A 25,925-nucleotide genomic window follows, 5' to 3' on the forward strand; every position below is an offset into this window, starting at 1 on the left:
TACAATGGTCAAGGAGGGACGAGGGGAGTATAAGAGAAGCTATGACAGCCCTATGCTACCAGAGACTGGATTTAGTAGGGTTGCAGCAGCTTCATGTCACCGTATCAGCAGAAGGCAGTTGCAGCATGGCTAATAATCTGCTTAATAATGATTTTACTTTCGAGATTTAGAGCATTAAGCTCTAAGTGGCTTTTGTTTTCCACAAATCACAGCAAATGCAAATACAAAAAGGACAGAAAAAAGATGCCTTACAAATGGCAGATACCGATTTCTTGCACATGGGCCAGCCCCAAAACTGGCAAGCCAAAAAGGGGCCATAAAATCCCAACATCTGCTTAGGTCCTGGGCCAAAGACAGATTAGCCAGACCAGAGAATCGGGGCTACAGTCTTCCTACTTGTCTGTGAAGGGGCTAACGCTCTGTGTGAGCTATACAAATACATAATAAAGTAAAACAGCAATAGTAATAATGAACAATGTACACACTCCCCAAAGTCTGGTACTAAATATCAGCAGGAATGAATTGGGGAGAAAATGAAGCCTGCTTAGGAACTCATGGGACAGATTCAAAGCCCCTCCAAGTCAATAGAGCATTTCTATTGACTTCAATGGGATTTAAATCAGGCCCCAGTGGAGTATCACTCGGTGTATTTACTAGTGCTCTGAGCACCAATGGCAACTCTGTCAGCTCCTAGCAGCATAGAGCTGGTGAGGGCAGTGTAGCTTTCTGTACCCTATTCTTCTCCCTCATGCACTCACCCAAGACAAAACTGAATGTAAAATTTGATATCTGATGCCTCTTCTATGTGGGAATTTTGTCCTTACTAGGCGGACAAATGATTTAATGGGTGTTTTCAAGCTCTATCTACTGTGATCCCAAGAGACAGCTGGAGATATGCTCATTTTTACATAGCGTACACATAACATGGATTCAGTGTTGACCAAGAAGTTCTCTTTTTTATCAGGACCTTGCATGTTTGACTCTCTAAATGTGTGCACAGGCTTTAGCCAGCCCACATTTTTCTAAGCAGGTCACTTGCTCCCTGAGATCTCTCTCTAAATCAGGAGTACAATGTTTATGCTTTCAGCAGCACAGTGATCACACAGATTGCATAAGACTTTCTGTATGAAGCTTTTAATAGTATAATTCTCCCAGGGCTTTGTGTCTCTGCCTCCTAAAGCCTCCCTGTCAATTGGAAATGAATGAGATGTACATGTACATATTTTAAAATTTCACAGCAATATTGCTTGGTGCCTTTTGGGGTATTCTTTAAAATGAATAACAGAACTAGGTCAGTGTTATATGAAGCATGAATTTAAAAAAAAAACCACACACTGTGCACTAAAGTGAAGAAGGCAGCTGTTCCCTTCACCATTCCTGTAGTCTTAGTAAATTTTTAAAAAGGCTTTAGGTTAGGCATTAAGGAGCAAATCCAGACACTGTGACCACATAGGCTCTCTTTGCAGCTATGCAGACCTGGTCTTCCCTGTCCACACAAAGAGCATGTGGAGACGTTCAGACCAGTTCAGCCCGCACCTCAAACTAGAGGGAAAATTCCTACCCTCCATCCTGACTACCAGCTTGTATGCTGCTGACCAGGATTTAGGTTTGTGAGATTTGCTGTAGGACATTTATACTAATGAAGTATTTTTAATTATGTGGTGATGTGTGCCTGAGATTCCGAATGTTCTTTACAAACACTGAGCTAGTTCTGCCCTCCTAGACACCTCAGCAACCTCTCCCAAATTCAGTGGGACTGCATGAGTATGATTGAGAGCAGATTTTGGCCCACTGTGGCTCCTTACTCCCCTGCAAGGAACCAATAGATAAATGTTATCACGTAGTATGTAGGTGTTCCACGCACTGCAGGTGTGCCTTCTTGTGTCTTGGTCTGCAAATTAGCTCTCGTCTCATCTGGTGCCCCCCAGCCATTGGTTGCTCATGTTGTGGCCCTTTTCTCTCTCCATGAATTGAGACACTCCCTCTTCATGACTTGACCCTCTGGCCAAGTCACTATAGAGTCCCACCCTTCCATTGTAATAATAAAGTCCCATTGTACAAACTGTCTGGATGCTTCCTAAGATTGTCTTCCATTGCATGTCTCCAGGTCCTGTGCCACTTTTACTGTTGCTGGTAGGGCAACCCAGGCCCTCCTGCTATTCCAGGTTCCAGCCCTGGGACCCTATGACTAGGAAGCTAGGTATGCTCAGTCTCAGATCCTGTTGCTGTTGCTTGAGCTCCTTCCTACACCACCTCTCTCTTTTGTCCTATAGCTGGGTTTACCCCCAGAGCATCTTCCATTCCCCATCTGATTCACTGCTCTAGCTCTCTTGTAAGACTACCTAATGCAAGGCAGGGCCCCAGGGCTTACTCTCCTCCTTGGTCTAGCCAACTCCTTTTCCCTCTATGGTGTAACTGCAGACGTCCTCCTGCAGCCTCTTCTTTTTCTTTTCCTATCATATGATGGCACAGTTCCTCAGCCTGTGATGCTATGACCACTACCTACTGCAATTTTTGCATATGTAAGAAACTATATCCTCTCATGTAGTCCTGGATCCTTAAAAAAGCAAAGTAATGCTTTTTAAATGCAACCCCACTTCCCAGTACTCTCATCAATACTTTCAGGCTATACACTTTCACTGTAAGGCATCTCCATTTTTCATAAAGATTCTTGCTCTCTTCATTGCCACAGCAGCTGCTCAACTGTTTCTTGGACTTTTCATGTGTTACACAACCTGTCTTTGTGCTTATTTAGTAAATAAAAGTAACTGTTCAGGTCACAGTGACTTATTAGCACTCTAAATATAGTTACTTCACTTCCTTTCTCACATCTATTACGTATACCATTATCCTCCAGTTTAGGACATAATTCATAGAACCTTGGTCCAAAGTTCTTGCCATTTCTTCTTAAGTTCTATTTACTCAGAAGGATCTCTGCATCAGCACCCTCATTTTTTAAGTCATTTTTTGCATCTGCCATTTCATTGCCTGGTATCCTGACATGCACTGGAATCCACACTGTTACTATATGGACACCTAATTGTACTATCTCTGTAGTTAAGAACACTATTTAATTGATTAAGTCATTCTGGCTTTCTGAGGCTCCCTTTCTGATTACCGTTATGCCTGATAAAGAGTCAGCTAGGATAGCAGTCACAGTTGGACGTACCTTATCTAGGTCAGTGCCAATGGTATGCCCATCAATTCAGCCGTCATAATGATCACAAAATTAGATAGCTTCATAGAGCTCTTAATTCCAAATTCAAGGATACAAAAGGTCATTCCCACTCTACTTATGTCATCATCTCTAGAGCCATCAGTGTAGTTTTGACAATGCTGACCTTATTTGCCATGTATAGCTCATAAATCTTAATCATATTTGACGGTCCTGCTCTTTCCTTTATTTAATCACATAATTCCAAATCCACAACTAGAGAGAAAACTGTCTAGCTGTAGTTTGATTTTCCATTACTAAAGATTTTAATTTCTTCCAGTCCTTCATTTTCACCCAAGTATTTTACCCACCTGTTGACTCTGATACCATGCGGGAATTCGTGGCACCCAGTTACTTCTTGTTTACTTAATTCCCAACAATCCTTGTATATTCATTTAGTGGTCTTGTCTTCACCATTTCTATTAACCATAACCCAAAAGATTAAATCTAACACTTTCATCCTTAAATTTATAGCCATTTCTCCAGTTGCTACCTGCAGCACACAAAATGGTGTCATAATACTTATTCCACATGCGATTTGCAGAGCTTGGGCTTGGACTGGCTCTGATTTTATAATTGTTGATTTAGAAGCTGAATTAAAGACTTGGCATGCATAATTTATAGCTAGTCTTATTGATGTCCTATACAGCATCAGCAACATGTTCTTCTGTGCACTCCAGTTCTTCCTGCAATACTTTTAAGTAGATTCATCCTATCTTTACATTTAGTCTTGATATTATCTATATGACCCTTCTAAGATAGTTTGTTATCAAACACAATTCCTAAGAATGTAAAATTTTGAACTACCTGCCTTTTTTCTGTATAAAGATATAAATTGTTTTCTTTCCCAATCTTCCTTTTTGTGAAGATAATTCCTTTTGTTTTAGCCAGTGAGAATTTCAATCCCTGAGTATTTTCCCATTCTGAATTCCCCCTGAGTGCATTAGCCTGCATACCAATCATCTGCAATAGGGTAATACCTGTTCCTGCCCGTATGTTCTCTGGGGCACCATTAATCATGTTAAACAGGCTTGGGCTGATAACACTCCCCCCTGGAGTGTCATTGGTAAGTTTATAAATATTAAACAAAATTGCCCCCACCCTGTCGTCTATGGTTCTACCACTTCAGAAGTCTCTTACACACCAGAACATTCTTCCTCTTATTCCAGTTGCAGCTAGATTTTACAGCAAGACTTCCTTCCATACAATGACATATATGCTTTTTCAAAATCCCAAAAGATAGCTATCAAACTCTCTGTTCCTCATGGCTTTTTGTATTTTTCTTTCTACTCTTACAATATGATCAACTGTGCATCTTCCTTTCCTGAAACCATTTTGTACACAGTTTATAATTTCATTTTTCCTACTATGCTACTTATCTCTCATTTATGATTCTTTCCATAATTCTGCCCACACATTGTGTGAGGGTAATAGGTCTATATGCATCAAGTCTTACACATAATTTGCCAGGTTTTCCTATTGGTATATCCACTGCTTGCTTCCATACTGTGAGTAGTATGCTTTTCCCTATATTTTGTTATATAATTTCATTAAAATGCCGGTAGGTGCTTAAGCATTGCATTACATATGCTCTCTTTACCTCGGGCTGTATTTTTACTTTTGTCTATAGCCTTTCTGAGTTCCTGTATGCTGAAATTTTCATTCAGTACGTCATCTTATATTCTCTCCAGCCCTTTTTCTTCAGCAAACATACTTTTTTTGTTCACAAAACTCTTTACTTTGATTTGTGTCACTACTATCTTTTTGGAACTCTTGCTAAAATGTCTGCTTTTCCTAAGTTAGAATTTTCAACTTTATCATTTACTATAAGACCAGATATAAATTTGTTTTAACTCCATATACCATTTTATTCTTTTAACTTGTTTATATATATTTCAAATGTTGAAATCTTTGTCCATTTTCCCACAATATTTCCTCCAACTCTTTCTTTGCCTTTTTAATAATTCTTTGTGCCACTGCTTTTCATCTTTTATAGCTCATCAAGTCCTTGCTATTCACTGTACTTTTTGATTGTTTGTATACCTTTTTTCTTTCTTTACGATATTAATTCCATGAGGAAACTGGATTTCTGAGTTTTTGGCAATTTGACACCTTGCTTATAGCTAGGTTGATTGCTGCTACAACTCCCTTTATTACATTATCATGAAATTTCTCTAAATTATCACTTATACAATTGGTACTTAGATACTCAGCACACTTATTCTTAAGAGTTGCTTTTCTAAGGCTCCAGGTATGAATTCCTTCAGTGTTTTCAACATTACCTTAGCTGTGATATGTAATTGGCATAGAGAAGTGATCACTTCCCATTCCATTTTCTTTATAGATTTCCCAGCTGTATTTACTTGCTGTATTGCTTGTTGCAATTCTCAGCTCTAAACATGAAAAGGTTCCATCCATCCACCTAATTAAAGCTAGTAGGTGCTCCACTATTGAGCATTACCAGCTTATGCATGTCAATGAACTGTTTGCCATTATAATCAGTTTTCCTACTTCCCTACAATTCGTTATGGTTATTAAGGTCTCCACAAATAATACATGGGCCTTTGACATCCTTAACTAACTCCTCCAATTCTGGATTGTCTACTTTTTCACATGGGTTGTAAACAATATACATTCGTATAAAGGTACTATTATTCTGCAGAAGAATCTCAACAGTGTTGTACTCAACCCTTAAGTTCTATACATCTATTTCAACTTAACTAAGACCTTCTCTTTATAAATATACAGAACCCTCCTCCTCTTGTTGTTTCTCTATCACGTCTGATTCATCATATCCTGGAAGTCTAAACTACATTTTCTCACTAACCATGTTTCTTGTACATACATCATGTCAGGTTTGTCTTTCATTTCAAAAACAGTTTTCTATAATTCCTGACCATGTCTTATTAAACTATGTGCATTCTAGCAAAAATCTGTTAGAATCATGATGTTTAAACAACACTATTACTTCCGTTTAAAATTGCATTGAATGCGGTCTATTGAGAGATTGCCTATATGCAAATACTTTGCTGCTGCTTTCATTATAATTTTTATTTTTATAATCTTCCCTGTCTGTAAAGTGCAATTAATCAATTCTATCATAAATGTTGTAAATTTATTTTTGCCTATAAGCACTACATTTTCATCTGTTCTCCTTATATATTCTTTCCTGCCCTAAGCTACATATTCTTGTACCAGTAGCTCTGTCTGCTGTCACTTCCTGGCTTTTATATTCCCTATTCCAGCTCCTTCCCCAGCTGGGTTCCATGTGCAATTAGTGCTTATCAATCCCTGGCTTCCCTTCAGCTGCATCATATAAAATTAATTGGCCCCTTCTGGTCCACATTAATACACTCAGGGTTTGTGTGGGATGGACACCTTGTCACACATGGTATCCTTTTCAGTACAAAGATTAATGGCCCACATATATACAGGCAAATCTCCTAATAATTTCAATAGGGATGTAGCCTGAGTAAGGATTCCATGACAAGAACCCATGCGTGTCAGTATAGGGACTTTTCAGTCATCTCCAAAGGAAAGGTTATTTTTTGGGTAGGGGAGAATCACACACATTGACCAAGGGAATATTTTGGACATGAAATAAATTGAAAAGAATGGGAATCTAAAAAAAGAACAAAGCAAATGACTCTGATTAGAAAAAAAATCAGCTGAAATGTAGTTCAATAGTTAAATCTCCAAGCCGTGAATGAAGTTTGAATGTGCAAAAAACTCACAGAAAGTCAGAGCTCATGAAGGGCCTGCTCCTGCTCTTTCTCCCTTTGAAGTGAATGGCCAAATTCCCATTGATTTCAATGACAGCAGGATCACAATTCAGATATGTAAGCTGGAAAATTATTTATTACAAGTTGTGCCTGCATGCCAATGCAGAAACAGCCAAGCTGAATCCGGAGAAGTACTGTACACTTCTCTGTCTAATTCAAGCATACAGGGACAAATTCCACTCTCACACTATGGTGGGATTGCACCAGTGGAACTGAAAGTCCAGGTTGACTCACTGTATTATAAAGCTCCTAGAATACGACACTTAGGTATGGAAGGGTGCTTATTGCTGAGATGGTTACTCTAATACCACTGGGGCTCAGAGTCACAATCTCTTGTCGGGAAGCAGGTTGGGGAAGGAGGTAGGAAGTTATCTGTACCAACCCTATATCCTGTGCAGATTGCTTCCTGTAGGCACATTAAAATGGTCATAATCTGGTTAAATTTCTACTGTGACACACACATCTACTGGAAAAACCTTTCATATCTGTGTTCAGCTGGTGCCCATTAAGATTAATCATGGAGTCAGGCTGAAAATAAGCAAAACAAAACCTCATGAAATAAACATGTCATTGAATTCCAAACATCAGACCAGCCAGTGCAGCCACAGTGTGTTTACCTCTTGCCCCCTTCAGCAGGCATGCAAGGCCTGAAAACTAAACACCTGCAGACCCATTGTGAGGGGCGGACATAGCATAGAAAGGCTGCTCCAGTGTACTTAGCACCACCTGCACCCTGCAGAACCAGTGCTCCACAGCGGCACATTCACAGGCATCATTCATTGGAGGGATGGGCACAAGGCCAGTTCTTTCAAGACTTCACACACCTACATATCACAAGCTCTGAATGAAGGGTCGGGGGTAGAATATACTGGTGCTCCAAACCCTGCGGCTGGGTTATGGAGAGATTCCTACCTCCCAAACTGCACAGACAGCCTGCATTTTTTGGTGGCTTTTGCAATGGGTCCTGGGATTTGGCCCTGAACAAAAAACTCTTCTGAATACTAAAATGGGCATTTTATTAGTATAGAAGTGAAAGAGAGTGATAACCTTTAGATCAGATTTTCACAACTAATCATGAAGATTTACCAGTGCAGGCCTAAAATCTATTCATTCATTTTAATATGGTGACTATTCATAAAGAAAAATGAAACTATTTAACTCGTCCCTCAAAAATCACAAAAACAAACAAGCAAAAAACCTCACTTGCTTCAGGTGAGTGGAATTTTGCAAGGCTGAGTTAGATCATTAGACCAAAAAGTGATTTTTGTTTCATTTACAATAAATTATTTTATTGCATTTTTCCAATAAAGCTTTGCCATAAGTGGCCAGTTCCTCACCTGATGTAGATCAGCACAGCCCAGGTGACCTGAATAGTGCTACACTGATTTACACCAGCTGAGGACAAGTCCAAGCGTAGCTTGGCGAGCTTTATAAAGGAAAGTGCTTGCTCCATATTTAGCTACTTAGAGACAGGGAGGTGTATATGCACAGATGAATACATACAGTTTTAAAATTACAGAATACTAAATGTTTGGCGGAACTAAAATAATGAAATTGCAAGACTAATTGTACAAATAACATTGCAGTTGGTAAAGTGACCAGAAAATTCCAGCCTTTAAAAACATATATATGTTCCACAGTTACTCAGTAGGTGGCACTTAAAAGCTTAGATGAGCTTTGCAGTCGCCATTTAGGTACCAGCAGCAGCTGAAGCTGAAGTCAGTTCATCTCTGAGAGCAGAGAGTGTGTGTGTGTGTGTGTGTCTGGAGGGAGATTGCAACCAAGCCAACAAAAGCATTAACCACGGCCCAGGCACCCAGAGAGAGAGAGAGAGAGAGAGAGACTAGTAGGACCAGAACAGCAAGAGCACAGGCAGCAGAACAAGGATCAGACAGCAACAACCAACAAGACACAAGAGAGAAGCAGCCGGCTGAGTTACAGCTCCTTCATTTAAAAACAGACAGCTTTCTTTCGGAGAAAACCCACAACAGAAAGGCTGTAGTACTGGTACTATGACAGGCAAAAACTGAAGAGCATTTGACGGAGTTGTGTTCCTTCTCAGGTAACCTTCTTAAATCATTTTTCTTCTCAGCATTGTATAAGAAACATTAGCTATGTATTAACAGTAGGTGAATTTTTTTTTCTTAGCCAAATCCAGCAGTCCTTCCTCAGGCAAGGAAGTCAATGGGAATTTTGCGTGAGTGAAGATTGCAAGATTTTGTCCTAACTGCATGTCTCATGCAGATGACATGTTATGTTATAAGTAATGGTTGGGAACAAAAGACAAGAGCTGGTGACAAGAGTACTGGCCATCCGTGAAAAAATATTTCTTAGTGTACTGGGATATCAGTAACAGCTTTGTAACAACATTTGAAAAAGATTTTCATTCAGATATGATGGGCTAAATTCTGCCCTCATTTACACTTATTCAACCCATTGGTTAAAAAGATGTTGATGAAGACATTTAACCGTATATTATGGAAATGGGGAGGGGGAAATGTTGAGTGTGAATCAAATAAAAAATATTTTCTCTTTTTTTAAAGCAATAGAACTAAATTTTAGACAACTCTTGAGTATTCCTCTCGCAGGCTGACTCTTTTTATTTTTACTCAACAGCTCACTTTACTCTTATTGCTGTTTTCTCTGTAAAATGTGGGCTGTTGTATATGCTGAAGTACACAATCACAATGGTGTGAAAGTTCAGGATAGAGCAACAAGATTTAAGTAATATCCTTAAAAGTATTTTTTTAAACACACACACACAAATTATATGCACTAAATATTTATTTGCCTATATGTATATACAAAAACTATATATATAGTCCATGTATGCACACTACACACACACACACACACACACACACACACACACACACACACAGAGATATCACTATAAATGAAACTTTTATGGTTGATCTTTATGGCTACCTTTGCCAGGGTTTACAGATTGCACTGAATCAATAGTATTTACAGATCCTACAGTTTGTAGATTTGGGTCAACTGGCCATTTTGGTGTTTCTTCACTGATTGACGGCTTTTCCTGGGGTGTAGGGAACTGCCACCCAGGGTTCCAGTTACATTTACTGCATTTTATTAGTCAGTCCTTGGGGACTGACAGGTGTGTCATTGCTAAGGATTGTTAAATGAGTGATACCACAAAATTCCATCCTATCTCCCATTGCATGTGGTCATTTCTAACCACAGAATTTCAGTGGTTCAGCTGTAAATCTATTGCCCTATAGAATCCTAAAGTCTGGGAAAACATTTGAATGATACGTCCAGCTATTTTCGTCCTCAACCCTAGGAAGACAGAAGTCTTACTGTTCAGTAGATGTTGTTGATAGCAGGAGGTCTCTTCTTTGTGTCCCTATTTGTGTAGGCGTGTGGCCACAAAGATTAAGAACCTTGGTATCATGTCCTCTGCATTGAAAGCCAAGAACCGAAGTGATTTTCCCCCAGTTGGGCTGCACTTTTGTTTATTCCAAGATGGTCTAATAGCAGAAATGCATGCCTTTGTGACCCTGAGGCTCAGCCACTGTAATAATCTCTTCAAAGAAAGACCTCTCAAAGATGCACCAGCATTTGGAATTTGTTCAGTAGCATGACTGCTCACCAGTTTGAGCTATCATGATTATATTACATCTCACCTGTATTCTTTTCATTTCTATTCTTTAAAGTAGTGGATTCAAATATGAATTGGTACTGCTTGTTTTTAAAGCTTTTGTTGCTGTTGGCTCTGGCTATACATTCAAGACCTGTCTGCTCATTGAGCTTTGTGTGAGAAATATTTGTGCTCAGACACATCTGACCATTTGAAGGTCCCACCATTGTGTCCAAAGCTAACAGATGATCACAATTTTGTTGTGGTATGATGTGGAATGCATTCCCCACTGAATCTCTTTCGTTTTCCTGCCAGCACCCTTTTAAAAAGCACCTCACTATTTTCTTGTTCAAATGTGATTTTACAATGACCATTTGAGGCTCTCTATTTATTTACTCCCCATCAGTTTATTTTTAACAAGACCCTTCATTGTGTGTGGTGTGTGTGTTTATAATTCAAAAGGGGCATCATTTTATTATACTGTATTTGTATTTTGCTGTGCATCTCTATGAATGTTTTTGCAGTAGGGGCAAAACATCTAAAATCAATGTACACATTTGTGCACTTCACCCCCAATTTGCATATGTGCATCACAGCATTTACACACTTTAGTCGGAACTGCACTCACATCAGAAGATTTGGTCCAATAGTTTACTGCCTTTACCGTATATTGACATGCTATTCGGTTCTCCAGATTTTTTTCTTTTAATATTTTTCATGGTGCTTTAATCAAGCAAGCATCAATGTTACAGACTAGATCCATGAGGAAAAACAACCACTGTGCATTTCTGAAGGCTGTTACATGACGTTAGAAATATGGACTTTTTCCCCCTCTCTCTCTTTCTTTTTAAACACACATTCTAGTAAAAGGCACCTTGTCCACAGCAAAATATCACCTTTTAACCAAATAGACTGAATTTGTTTTTTATCTTCAGTTTCAGCATAGCAAGAAAAAAAATGGGATCAGCAAACAGCTGTTTTCTGGGGTTATATCAAAGTTTCACATGGAACTAGGGACCAATTATATTATCTTACTCTAATTACTGGAAAGACAGCAAATAAGAACTTCCAGGTGAGAACATGTCTTTAAATCTAAATTGAACCTTGACCTATTTTCTGTTTGAGATTATTAAAAAAAATCCAAACAATAATCCCTTTCCCAGATCTTGTACAACGCTTGAATAGGATGTAAAGAAAAAGAGAAGAGCAAAGTTCATCAGCACCTTAAAATGAGGAAGAAGAGACTTATACTAGTGATATGAAGACTCTAATTTTCCTCTCACACAATGAAAGTCATCAGCAGCTCCTCTGGAGCAAATGAATTTAACACCAGAGGAAAACTGATGTAACAGAGATCAATCTCCCAGATTTCCTAAAGGGTGGGAGTGCTGCCAAATCCTGAAGCAGTGAAATGCTGCCTACCTAATAGTGATTGCAGCTAATGGGATAGTTTCTGGTTGAGACTGGATCGGTGGCACTGAAATGCTTGCATCCTTTTGTATTCCTGCTTTAAGATGGATGTGCAGCAAGGCAACAGCATGCAAAAGGCAAATCCATTTCTGGGTTGTACAAGGTGCTTCCATTTAATGTTCAGTAACTCTGACTTAAAAATCAATGTCATGCACAGTTGAGATACAACTACATTATTTAATTTTATTTTTATCTTTTTCTTCTCCAAGCAAGTCTAACTTAGGTTTTTATCTTATTTGAAAAAAATCGGTAATTTCAACAATCAAATATCAGCTACAGCTGATAACTGAAATGTTGCTATATTAAAAATAAGTCCCGATGGAGAAAGAAGGTCTCCTTAAAATCTGCCAAATTCCTTCAACCAAACACTGAAAACTTCAACAGAGAATGACTGGAAAATATTTTTTTATATACAAGTATGTTTGATTGTATGTAATTTACTTATTTACATTTACTTATCATTTAGTCTTAATGATACTGTTTTGCTCTTAATTCATGTGTCTTCTTTCTTGGTAACATTGGCTGAAATGAGAAAAAATATAATGAAACATACATATACAGTATTTACCTGAAACACAGAAAAACTACTCAAAGTTTAAACTAACAAACAGGGTTTTATTATTCTTTTATTTTTAGTAAGCAAATAGTCTTCAGTCTTCTGAAATTCAAGAGATGCCAAAAGGAAGAGTTGTGGGTTTTGAAAATAAAGGTTGAAAGTGTTTACTTTAAAGTAAAGAAAAATATAAACTTATAAAAAACAAATTCAACTTTGCCTGTTCACTCCTGCAGTCTGGCAGAGAATAGATTTTATGAACAATTAGAAACCCCTTCAGAAACCCATTATTGCTATACAACAGTCTACAAACTATACCCAGATCTTATATTAAATCCTTGTTTTACAAACAGCTTAAAAATATAGTTTAAATCACTGCATTGATTGTTTGGCAAAGGGGTTTTATCTTGTGAAATTCAGATATTAAGACAATAGGCCAGATTCCAATACTTTATTACACAGATAGTATAATTGACTTTAATGGGACTATTCTGGAGTAAGGTTCTATTCAACATGAGTAAAGGTATCAGAATCTGGCCCAGTGTTCATGATAGTCATCACTATCTTCCTAGCAATAGAAGATAAAATTTGTTATAGTTTTTCATAAGAATGAGTCAAATCCTGTAGCCCTATCTCTAACTATTCTGCTTCCATTGACGATTTGGACCAATAGCTTTTTGTTGTAACAGTAAAATTAAGCTATTCAGGACTAAAGGACTGTGTGGTTAGAATAAACAAAACTTTTGTAGTTTTTCTGTTATTCCCTCTAAGGAAAAGAAAGTAGTCTGAAGTGTGTGTGTGTATGTGTATGTGTATGTGTATGTGTATGTGTATGTGTATGTATATATATATATATATATATATATATATATATATATATATATATATATATATATATATAACAGTAAATAGTTGCCAATTCTTGTGATTTTATCATGAGTTTCACAATATTTGGTGTTTATCCCACTCTAGTCAATTTGTCTAGATGCATAAAGTTATACATGCTTATAAGTGTTTGCAGGATCTAATCTTGCAGTCCTTACTCTGACTGAATAAGGATTGTAGGATTTGACAGACTGGCGTATAATAAATACATTTAACAGCATTGTATTGGATTTTGTAAGGGCCAAATGCTGTTCACTTACCTCCACTTCAGTTTAATTGGAACTACTCCTGAGAGAAAGGCAAGCAGGATTCGGCCCTAAGTGTTTAATGAACTAAAGTGCTGATTCAGCATGGTACTGAAATGTGTGTGTGACTTTAAGAATAGGAGTAATTCCACTACATCAATAGGACTTCTCATGTGGTTAAAGTGAAGCCTGAGTTTAACTACCTTGCTAATTCAGAGCCAAAACTATTAAAGATCTTTTTTTTTTTAATTTACCAGCTTCAGAAACTAAAAATGAACATCGGGTTTGTTAAACAGATATTTGACTGGTACTCATTATTCTGGATAATATTAGTTTGCCTTTTGGTTTTGTCATTTTATGAAATTCATTCATATTTACATATGCATTTCTCTAGTGCTCAATCCTCCAATGCACAGTGCACTCTGGTCACAATCTAACAAAGCACTTAAACATGTCCTTATCTTTAAGTTTCATGCTCATAACATGGGTATCATCTTTGACTTGGACCTCTCTCTTGCTCTTTACATCCAGACTGTGTCTAAATCTTGCCAATTCTTTCAGCATAAGATCTCTAAGATATGGCCTTTACTATCCATCCACACAGCTAAAACTCTTGTCCAGGCTATAATCATCTTGAGTCTCAATTACTGATACATGTTTCTCTCTGGCCTTGACAAACATTATCTTGCTCCACTCCCATTCATCCAGAATGTTGGAGCAAAAATCATTTTCCTACCCTGTTGCTTTGACCATGTCACCCCTCTTTGAATCCTTCCATTGGCTCCCTTTTCTCTATCACATCAACCAAAAGCTGCTTGTCTTCACTTTCAAGACCCTGCATGGCCTCACCCCTATCATCTCTGATTCACCATCAGGATGTTGACTCCTACCTCTGGTCAGCCCACAAGACCAGCCTCTATTGCCCACTTTCAATCACCTTCATATTTTCTCTCTCGCTACCCCTCATGCTTAGGAGGTGCTCCCCATAAACATCCATAAATCTACCTCATTATCCTCCCTCAAAACCCTCCTTAAAACTCTCCTCTGCCTTAATGCCTATAAAAATTGCCAACAAATAGGCTGCTGGTATGCTGAGACCACAGCCTATCATGCTGACCAATATCATCTTTGTTTCCTTGTATTTCCATCTCTTTCCATCTGTTGTCTCTTGTCTTACACTTAGATTGTAAGCTTTTTGGGGAAGGGACTGTCTTTTCGGTCTGTGGGTTTACAGCTCCTAGCACAGTGAGGTCCTGGTCCATGACTGTGGCGCCTAGGTACTATGGTAATACAAGTAACAGCAATAACCACAAATGACATTGTCCTGGGTTAATAACCAGTCAAGATTTTATTATTACAACAATATCAATTTAGAGTACTTTTTTCATTTTACTGAGGGACCACACCCAGAAAATGTCTTCTGTACAATATTTCATAGGTGTTCAAACAATTTTAAAGACACTAATTTGGAATATTATTTAAACCTTTTTTTAATCATACAGGTGCAAACTTTTTTTTCTACACAATTAAACTAACCTCAGGAGAAATGTCATGAGTTAGAACTGGTTGTTCTGTGGATATTTTATCCTTGAAAAAACATAGAAATTAATGACTGCTCATTGAAAACATGCCAGTTACTTTGCAAAATCAGAGCATGGCTTCTGTAATCAATGAATGATATAGCTGCGGGGATCTGCCTCCTTTAAATGCTCATTTGTCTTTGAGACAGCAGTGTAGGACTCCTGTTCCTAAAAAAAATACTTTCAATATTAAAGTCACTGTTTTATTTGCAAATTTTGGTACAGATTCTTCATTACAGTATAACCACTGTATTTTGCATTGTGGATGAAATCCGCTATAAAGCCAGTGTATCCAGCCTGAAAAGATCAGCCCAGTTCAAGAGAGATGCTCTGGTGGCTTTATGCTCTCCCCTTTCTTGCTGGTATCAGAGCAAGGAAGATGGGTGGTAACTGAACAAGAGTGTGTGTGGCCACTCCAATTCATAGGTTTTATTTAAAGCGATTATGCTCATCTAGTCCAATCTCCTGCAAAATACACATATTTCTACCTGTGGTTGTGACCCCATAGGGCTGTTATCAACCCTTTGGCTGCTCTAATTTAATACAGGGGGACCAATGCCGCATAAATCAGTGAAGTTCACAAGTGAGCTTTAAGCAACTTTTGTACCCCCTTCCTTTCAATTTGCATTGTGTGCAGTTCAGAACATAGGTAAGCCTTCTGAGTAGTTTGAGTTTGTGCATCTTATAAAATATGTGGAGTAGAAGACATCACTTATTCTCAAAAACTAAGCAAAAATTATTGAAGAGAGCATCCCAGACAGAAAATGGAATGTTTGGGCCCAGAGCCTTATCATTTTGATTTCCCTGTATAGAAACTAGTGCTGTGCACTGTGAAACCAGATTATTCTACTACCTCCTGACTGGATTCACATGCAAGCCAGTTAGTCAGCATTGCCTCTCCCATTTACTACAGTTTGATTGTGACTACCTTTCATCATGAACCCTGACCAACCCTAATCCTGCTTTTGCTCATGGTCCCTGAACAAAAGGTCTACAAACCTCCACCCAATCAGTGATCCAATTAGTAACTCCCTTCCTCATCCCACACACTTGGTATTTTTTTCAGTGACTACTTCAACGCAATTCTAAACCCAAATTAGTGATGATCTTTCCAGTGTCCAATAATAGAACACCATTCGGTCAACATGACCCAGTATATTCAGAAATAACCATATAATTTCTAATTGCTGCACCCAATGACCTAGACAAAAATCACTGATTTCCTTTTTAATTATATTTTTTTCACTCTCGACAGCTTTTTTGTTACATGCATGCCCTATACTCAGTATTCAGGAACAATGTTCAGTCAGACTCAGTGAGAGCTCTGATTTCACACAGTACTTGTAAGCACATACTTACCTCCACATCTATGTAGCAAAGCACTTTTGCAATTTCTTAAATGCTTTGCTGACCTGGGGCCTAAATCACTTGAACAAACGCTCTCTTTATTTATAGAACCTCAATACTTTGTGGGCACCAACCATCTGACCATTACCCCCTCTCCATGATACAGCAACAAGAATAACAAAGGATATTAAATTCTGGGACACACAAAGAAGATTTGATATTAGTTGATCAAACAACATGCCCATTATTCTTAAAGATAATAATGTACAATTCTCTAGCTTTAATTTAGCTGAACACTAACACTCCTATGTATTTTCCATAGCCCATTGAAAAATACATAGGAGTGCCTGCATAAACCAAGTGTGCTTGTGAGGTCTCCTATCACTTTTTAAAAGACAAATTAACAAATATTGACCAATGGCAAAACTCTAAAGCCTAATGCATTTTTTAAAGATACTAATCCTCCCATTCCCAGCGTGCCTAACCACATGCTCCTTCCACCCAAACATCAGCACTGCTGCAGTGGTTATCCCAATGATGCATTAATATATCTCAAAAGAATGTAATTACTCAAGCTGGAATTGGTGAGAACATAGGGATTGACAACTGTACTTATGAAAAGTACCAGGGGATCTTTAATGACCAGGGCTTTTGTTTTACATCTGATCTGAAAGATGACGTCTCCAAAAATTGTGCCCCTCTCACCACGCTGTCATTCTCTACTGGCTCAAAGGACACCTAACAAGTCACCGGCTCCATTTCCTGCTGCATCTAGAGGTTTTCAATCCTCTTGCTGATCCTGCTTACTAGCTTGTGACATCTGACAGCATAAGGTAGAATAGCCGCAGGCAAAGAGAACGATACTGTTAAGAGGTTCCTGGAATATATTTCATTCTAAATTCTATATTGCATAGCAGGCATTAAGAAAACCCAGATAAATCACAGGTCAATTGGCTTAATGATTTTTTTGCACAACTTAAATGATCTGACAAAAGCACAATCATACGATAGCTTTGAAGTCCCTCTTCACATCACCACATGAAGGATTTTGTTACACTTAATGTCAGACACCAAGAGATTCCCCTCCTTTACTATAGAGAAGGTTAGCTCCAAAACAGTTGAAATACATACGAAACCTACACTTTGCAAAGGTATATTAATAATAAATAAAAGAGACTTTTTTAAAGACCTTAACATCCATTGTCCAATAGCCTCCTGGAGAGCATGGAGTTGCCATCATGGAGAAAAACTTTAAATCAATATATGGATTAACAAAAAACAATTATAAAAACAAGGCAATTTGCCATAGTAGCTAATCAAAGCAGGAGCTGAATATGACAAAACACTCAGACAACAATTTTGTTTTCTGTTTTTTCAGGCAAACTGAATGCATGAGAGGATTTTAATTACTTGCATTAGGTCATGCACTCTACACACCATGTTTCAACCTGATGTGACTTTGTTAGTAGCTTTGTATTGTACTTAAATGCTCTGAAGAAAGACAAAAGTTATTTTGAGTTAAAATTTTCTCCTGGCTGAGTTTCTGCTCTAACATTCAACTACATTGCCATGAGCACTGTGAAGATATTCTTTCTGCTGATAAAAATGGCATGAACAATCCCTCTACCAGACCCTCAGCTGGTATGAATTGGCAGTGGAGTGGTGGTTTGACTTCAATGGTGCTATGACGATTTAAACCCACTGAGGATTAGGCTCCATATATTTACAAAACATTTTTTTATCCACCGCTAGAATTAAAGATGCTTTTGACAGGCACAGAATCTTTGGGTTACAAGAAAAAAAAAACTATTTTAGCTGTTACATTTTCCCTTTAAGAGTGTTATGTTTCCACCTGGGGCAACATTTTTTAAAAATTCACTATTTTGCCATGAAAACAGGAGCAGAAAAATATCATTTTTGTCATGGAAATTTTTGTTCACTGATAAATATGGTGAAATTTTGCCTATTTAACAACCAAATGGTCATGAAAACCTCTGCTTATGACTGCTCACAAGTGAGGTCCACTTTAAGATCGTTTTGGCCATTTGCTGTATCTTTTCTTTACCTTTCTGTCTTAACCCGTCAGCTAGACTTTTTTCTAAGGGATTTTAATGCAGCAAAAAGACACTATCCAGATATGGCTACATTAAAATAATAAATGTACAGTTAGGCACAATTAAGCATACAATTACGTGCACAAATATGTAGATCTATTTTCACTAGCACGATAAAGGCCACACTCTTCAGATCCACCCATATGTTTGTGCTCCAAGGTAGGTGTTTAGTTTTGTTTAGATTCTTAGGCACTAAAAGGGAGTCAATAGTACCATTGCCTTCATTGACTATGGGATGACTCATGTGAGTGCAGACTACAGAACTGGAGAAGCCAATAAGAATTCCATGTGCAGAGTGCTTGCAGAATCTGGTTACTTATTTACATCCACTGAAGTGCCACCTTCTGAAAATATTAAGGTGCTGGCAAGCAGAAGTGCTTGCCCGATTAGTGACATATGTGCTTGTTTTAGGCATGCAACTCAATATGACAGTTGTATACCCAGAATGGTCTTTGCTCTCTCTCGGCTACCTGCATTTGTGTCTCAGCAAGTGTATCTGCATGTCTGACTAATGTGTTATTTACATTTTATTTCATGGTCAAGAACAGTCCTTGAAATCATCTTGTACTTTCTGGACTGCCTATTCCTCAAACATGCAACCACTCTGTGGCTGTCCTACCACTGAGGCAAAATTTCTCTGTCTTCTCAGGTCTCCATCTAGATCAGAAAAACTATGAAAGCAAAGTTATTCACAAAGCACACATTTTATATAATTCCATCTCTAAACTTCTATTTGGAAACTGATGAATAGGGCTAAACTCATTATGACAGATGGAAGTGAATTAATCACTGTACTGGAAGTTTATGGTTGCCTAGGACCCAGTGATCATCACCTGATTACATTCAATATGGGCAAACAGAGGACACTTCCAACCAGTAACACACACATTTTATATATATATTGTATACACACATAGATAGCTCCAAAAGGGCTAATTTCCCAAAGCTGAGGAAAAATATGAGAAAAACTGACTAGGAGGAAAGTATTAATGAAAATTGAAAACAGAAGTTCTAGCTGGCCCCAAAACCACAATTCCACAATCAAGAAAGAAGACAACATTGACTGAAAGCCCACCCTGGTTCAGTGGAAATGTGAAGAAAGTAATTAGAAATCAAAAAGCAATATATAACACATAGAAAAAAGGGAAATTAATAGCAATAAATGTAAATGAGAAGTTATGAAGTATAGATAATTGATAAAATAGGATGAAGACATAGAATCATGGGACTGGAAGGGACTTTGAGAGCTCATCTAGTCCAGTCTCCTGCACTCAAGGCAGGACTAAGTATTATCTAGACCATTCCTGACAGGTGTTTGTCTGACCTGCTCTTAAAAATCTCCAATGCTGAAGATTCCAATCTCCTTGGCAACTTATTCCAGTGCTTAAGCACCCCGACAGTTAGGAAGATTTTCCTAATGTCCAACCTAAACCTCCCTTGCTGCAATTGAAGCTCATTGCTTCTTGTCCTATCCTCAGCAGTTAAGAATAATAATTTTTCTCCATCCTCCTTGTAACAACCTTTTATGTATTTGAAAACTGTTATCATGTCCCCTCTCAGTCTTCTCTTTTCCAGACTAAACAAACCCAACTTTTTTTTTATCAGGGAAAAATCCATGGCCAACAGGAGTAAGAACATAAGGAGATTTTTAAAGTATATTAGGAACACAAGAAATCTTAGAAATAGTATAGGTCCACTACTAAATGGAGATTGTATAACTGTTAATAATGATCCAGAGACAGAAGAAGTGTTCAATAAATATTTTTGTTCTGTATTTGGAAAGCAGGAGGAGGATAATGTGCTTGGATCACATTTGTACTTTCCAGTCCATTAGTAATCAAGAAGGATGTTAAATGACATCATCTACTAGGAGTAAACATTTTAAAAATCAGCAGACCCAGATAATTTGCACCCCAGAGTCCTAAAAGAACTGGCTAAGGAGGTCTCTGGCCCACAGATGTTAATTTTTAATAAAATACATGGGGAAATACCAGAGGACTGGAACAGTGCTATCATTTTGCCACTATTAAAAAAGGGAAAACAAGATGGCTTGAATACCTAAAGTCTTGTTAGTCTAACATCAGTGGAAAAGCTGATGCAGGATTTTGACTAATAAAGAATTAAAGGAGAGGAATATAATTAATACAAGTCAACCTGGTTTTATAGAAATGGGTCTTTTCAAACAAACGTGTTTTCATTCTTTGAGATTACAAATTTGATTAATAAAGGTAACTGTGTAGATGTAATAAACACTTTCTTAATACATTTGACTTAGGACCACACACCATTCTGATTTAAAAATTTGAACAATAAAATATCAATAAAGCACATGTTAAATGGATTATGATCTGGATAGCTGACAGATATCAAAAAAATAGTTGCCAATAGAGAATCATCATCAAATGGGGGTGGAGGTTCTAGTATTCCAGAGGGACCATAATAGGCTCAGCGATCTAGGAACAAAGAATGCAGGCCAGACCTACAAAATGGGGGACTGTATCTGGGAAGGCTGTGACTCTGAAAAGGAGTTATGGATCATAGTGGGCAAGCAATTCAACATGAGCTCCCAATGCAATGCTGTGGCAAACAGGGCTAATGCAATCTTTTGATGTATAAACAGGGGAGTAGTGAGTAGGAATAGGGAGGCGATTTTACCTCTGTGTGTGAAGTTGGTGAGACCAATACTAGAATACGGGATACCAGAACAGCATATATTTTTTAAACTGATGTTGAAAAATTGGAGAGGGTGGAAAAAACTCTCAAACATGATTTGAGAGCTGGAAAAAGTACCTGACAGTGAGAGGCTTAAGGCGCTCCATCTGTTTAGTTTATCAGAGAGAAGACTGAGAGGTGACTTGTCTACAGTGTGTAAGTACTTTCATGGGAGAAAATACCAAGTACCAAAAGAGCTCTTCAATTTTTTGATCAAAGGGATAACAAAAACCAATGATGGAAACTGAAGCCAGATATTCAAATTGGAAATAAGGAGCAAATTCTCCATCTCTTGATGTCTTAGAGACATGCCTTTCTGGATTATATGCTTTAGTCAAACAAGTTATTGGGCTCTACAGAGAAGTGTAGTGGGTGAAATTTAATGGCCTGTAATACACAGGATGTCAGACTACATGATCTAAGGGTCCCTTTCTGGCCTTAAACTATGAACTAGCTTTCCTTTCTTCTCTGCTTCCTCTTTTAAGGTCCAAATTGTCAGCCCTTATGCCTGCATAAGCCTCACTGAAATGCAGAGATGTTTTGTATCATTCACAGCCTGACAAACACCCACTGAAGTGAATGGGAATTTTTCCACTTTTTATAAATGGGTACTGTGTCAGTTCCAAAGTCAGCAAGATTTAGCCCTTAGATAAACCCATGATTAAAGCCAAACTGTCTCTAATTCTGGAACTAGCTTAGTTAACAGAACCTTGGGTACCTCTTTACACATGGAATAGATTATTATTATTATTATGACCAGATTCATAGTTAATTGCTTAGGGAGAGATTTTTGGTGACAGGTAATCTTGCTGAACTTGCTGAACATCAAGGTTGACAGAGAAATTACTACCAAGTATACCATGCATTATCATCCCTTTGATAGATTTGACAATATGATTCTTTTCCAAGTTCTATGAAGACACAGAAATCTCTTTTCTGGTAAATGTAGACAAATATTAGCATGCAAAAATTACAATGTGCAATAAATAAAATCAGAATAAAAAACTAGAGTTTCCCTCTTGAATTATAAATGAGCATGCTCATTTAGGAAATAAAACAATATTTTTGAGGTAAAACCAAAGTGGTGAAAACCCCCAAAGACAGACTATGAAACACTTAGTGCTACCAATGAAATATTAGCACTTATCCATTAGTTTTAAGTTTTGCTTCTGAAAGGTATGAATTGTACAACACTGGAAACAAATTCTCTATCCACAGAAGAGGTATAGCATGGGCAGAAGGATACGTTCACACACACTGGTCTCCCCATCAATATGTTTCAACAGTGACCAGAAGTACGTCTTCTATAGGTGAGAGTGTAGCTCCATTTCCATAGCCAATTCAGTCTCTTGGTAGACAGACTGTCAACAAGGATGTCAAATGGATGGGTATTTTTTGGGCTATGTACATTTTCCCACTAGTAACTGGACTTAAAGTTATGCATTCAATTTACAAAGGCCACCAGTTAAGCACAAAATAGCAGTAATTTTCATCCATTATCAATCTGCACTGGGTTGGAATCTAGAAACTGTGTTGAGATGAATTGCTCTATAACCCATGATCAGTCCTTTTGAGTCATTATGTATTATTAATATGCCATTACTTCAGTCATTTTCTCATGTCTCTTACCATAGAAGTTATAAAGCATCTTTCCCATGAAAAGCTGTATTAATATTTTGTTACATTTTCCTTCCTAGGTTTTTTTCCCCCTAGCTGAGCATCACATACAGTGAAAAGCATGCCTGAGCAAAGCAATGATTACAGGGTGGTGGTGTTTGGAGCTGGAGGAGTTGGCAAAAGTTCCTTGGTCTTGAGGTTCGTGAAAGGCACTTTCAAAGAGAGCTACATTCCTACCATTGAAGACACCTACAGGCAGGTGATCAGCTGTGATAAGAGCATATGCACTTTGCAGATTACCGACACTACAGGGAGCCATCAGTTTCCAGCCATGCAGCGTCTGTCTATTTCCAAAGGACATGCTTTCATTTTGGTTTTTTCAATCACCAGCCGACAGTCCTTGGAGGAACTCAAACCCATCTATGAACAAATCTGTCAGATTAAAGGGGATGTGGAAAGCATTCCAATTATGCTAGTGGGGAATAAAAGTGATGAAAACCAAAACCGAGAGGTGGAGAGCAGTGATGGAGAAGCCATGGCCAAGAAGTGGAAGTGTGCCTTTATGGAGACTTCTGCCAAGTTGAACCACAATGTGAAAGAGCTGTTCCAAGAGCTGCTAAACCTAGAGAAACGCAGGACTGTGAGTTTACAAATTGATGGTAAAAAAAGCAAACAGCAGAAAAGGAAAGAGAAGCTGAAAGGCAAATGTGTGGTCATGTGAAAATTGCACTGTTATGAAGCAACCATGTAGTCTCATTCTTTCTGATAGAACCCAATGTGAAACCTATAGACAATGAGGAACCATGTGAAACCCTATTTATTAGTAGCTGTTATGAAAGAATTACAATAGATTTTTTAAAAGAGGAGTTTGTTATTTGCTATGAAAAAAATCTCCCAACAACTCAAATCGTAGTTAGAAAATAAAACCAAGAATGAAAAAAGTAGGAAAGGATTTCTAATTTTAAAGCAAATGGAAGAAAACAAATTAATTCCTTATTAACAATATACTGCACTATGGAAGGATTGGATGCCAATTACTTATGTTTATTATGCTGTTTGCATATAACTGTAATGGAAGGTGATGTATCTACATAATGCAGATTTAGAAGAGAAAGAAATGCCAATGAAGAAATCTAGAATGTATAAATGCATATTGGATAACTTATCATAGCCTTCAAAAACACTGGAGATAACACAAATATTTTTCTGTACAAGTCTTGGTGCTGACTGTTCAGGGTTGGAGGGTGTGGGGAAGCAGATAACCCTGGAGCTACCAATTTATGAACTATTGTACATTTGGGGGAAATAAAGGGGTTATGCAACTAAATGTGATATTGATTCTCTCCTCTTACCATATTATGTCCCTCCTTAATATTATGCTGATGAGCAGTGTTTGAACTGACGGATAGGGAGGGGGGGAAATCTCCTTGGTCAACTGGAGATCTTCCTCTCTGGGCCCAGCTAAACCATCATTTCCAGGGATGGCCTGTACCTCTGGCCCCAAGATATTTCCGAAGAGCAAATACTTGCCTTTGGAGCATGACAGTTTATATCATACGGTGTGCAGATACAGAAACATTTCCCCCCAGGGAGACATACTCTGGACTCCCTCTACAAAGGCCTCTGTGGAAATTATTCAGTTCAAACATTGCTGATAAGAGCACAATATGATTGGTAAATGAACAGATTGTCTATGGAGTTGCAGGCAGGCATGTGAGAGACAAAGGAGAATGATTGTGCTCATATTGCCAGATTTGCCAAATCAAATTTCTGTATAATTACTGCATCTGAATTAGAATTTTGCCTGCATCTTATGATAAACATACAGTAAACAATTAGATTTATTGCCTTTAAATTGGCAAAGGGGGTTATATTTATTATTTAAATTTGTGGTCTGAACAACTGAGACTATTCAGGGAACCATATCTGGCAGTTTTTACTTAGAGAAAACTTTTATTGGCCCCATCTCTAGCGGGATTAATAGAAGACTTGCCTAAGTAAAGACTACAGGATTTGGCACATTAACAGTTCAGTCAAAAAGTGAGTTACAATGCAATACTAGGTTCACAATAGAGAAAACAGGTTAAGACCTTTATTTATTTATTTATTTATTTAAGAGAAACTGCTTTTTTGCAGTCCAAGATGGAGAAAAAGTGTATTTAATGTGAGTTATTTTGAAATCTCTCAAGTTTTTTTTTAATACACAACATGAATGATTTGCTCTATATCCTACAACTAACAGCAAAACAAAGACCATCAAAGATGAAAAAAGCACATTAACTTTTTTAAAAGATATGAAATTGTATATTCTACAGTTTGCACCTTTCTGCTTTAAAACAAAAAGTGTTCACTGTATTTTTCGCAAATGTGTATGTCAAAAGCATATTATTGGAAAATGCAGTCAGGTACTAGGAAAATTAGCATGCATGTTACATAATAAATGTCTTATAAGACAGTTTAAATGCAGTATTCACTTTAGAAATAATTACCTTGTTGTTCTTAAAGTGATTTATTGTTTACCTCCTAACTTCCAAACAGAAATGCAACCACTTACTGGATAGCATGGGTAGAAAAGGATTGTAGCAGGCTAGCCAGCACTGCTTTTCTCAAAGAGAGAACTTAACTGTTGTAATTCTCTCTAGGCAAAATCTTGACTCCACTGAAGTCAATGGCAAAACTCTCACCGACTTTAGTGTGGCCGGGATTTCACCCTCTGATTTAATTGCAATAGATCTAGAGAATTGTAACTCTGCTGCTAATTCCGAGCTCCAAGAGCTACTGAGCCAGTTTTTCTTTTTAATCCTT

At 37.8% G+C, this 25,925-nt stretch overlaps 1 protein-coding gene across 2 annotated transcripts; it reads left to right on the top strand.

The window, feature by feature from the left end:
* The first annotated feature begins 8,476 nt into the window (after positions 1 to 8,476).
* Positions 8,477 to 25,435, top strand: DIRAS2 (DIRAS family GTPase 2). Of its 2 annotated transcripts, none has more exons than XM_039542939.1 (2): positions 8,477 to 9,058; positions 23,201 to 25,435. In XM_039542939.1, the coding sequence occupies exon 2, from the start codon at positions 23,242 to 23,244 to the stop codon at positions 23,839 to 23,841; it is 600 nt and encodes a 199-aa protein (XP_039398873.1). In that variant the 5' UTR covers positions 8,477 to 9,058; positions 23,201 to 23,241; the 3' UTR covers positions 23,842 to 25,435. The 2 variants fall into 2 exon arrangements, with proteins under 2 accessions (XP_039398873.1, XP_039398874.1); XM_039542940.1 differs by lacking the exon at positions 8,477 to 9,058 and adding an exon at positions 11,648 to 11,669.
* The last annotated feature ends 490 nt before the right edge of the window (positions 25,436 to 25,925 follow it).

This window comes from Mauremys reevesii, linkage group 6 (assembly GCF_016161935.1).
Source record: "Mauremys reevesii isolate NIE-2019 linkage group 6, ASM1616193v1, whole genome shotgun sequence".
NCBI lineage: Eukaryota > Metazoa > Chordata > Testudines > Geoemydidae > Mauremys > Mauremys reevesii.

Coding starts and splice junctions, on each gene's coding strand:
- DIRAS2 (XM_039542939.1), top strand. CDS start 23,242: ATGCCTGAGCAAAGCAATGATTACAGGGTGGTGGTGTTTGGAGCTGGA.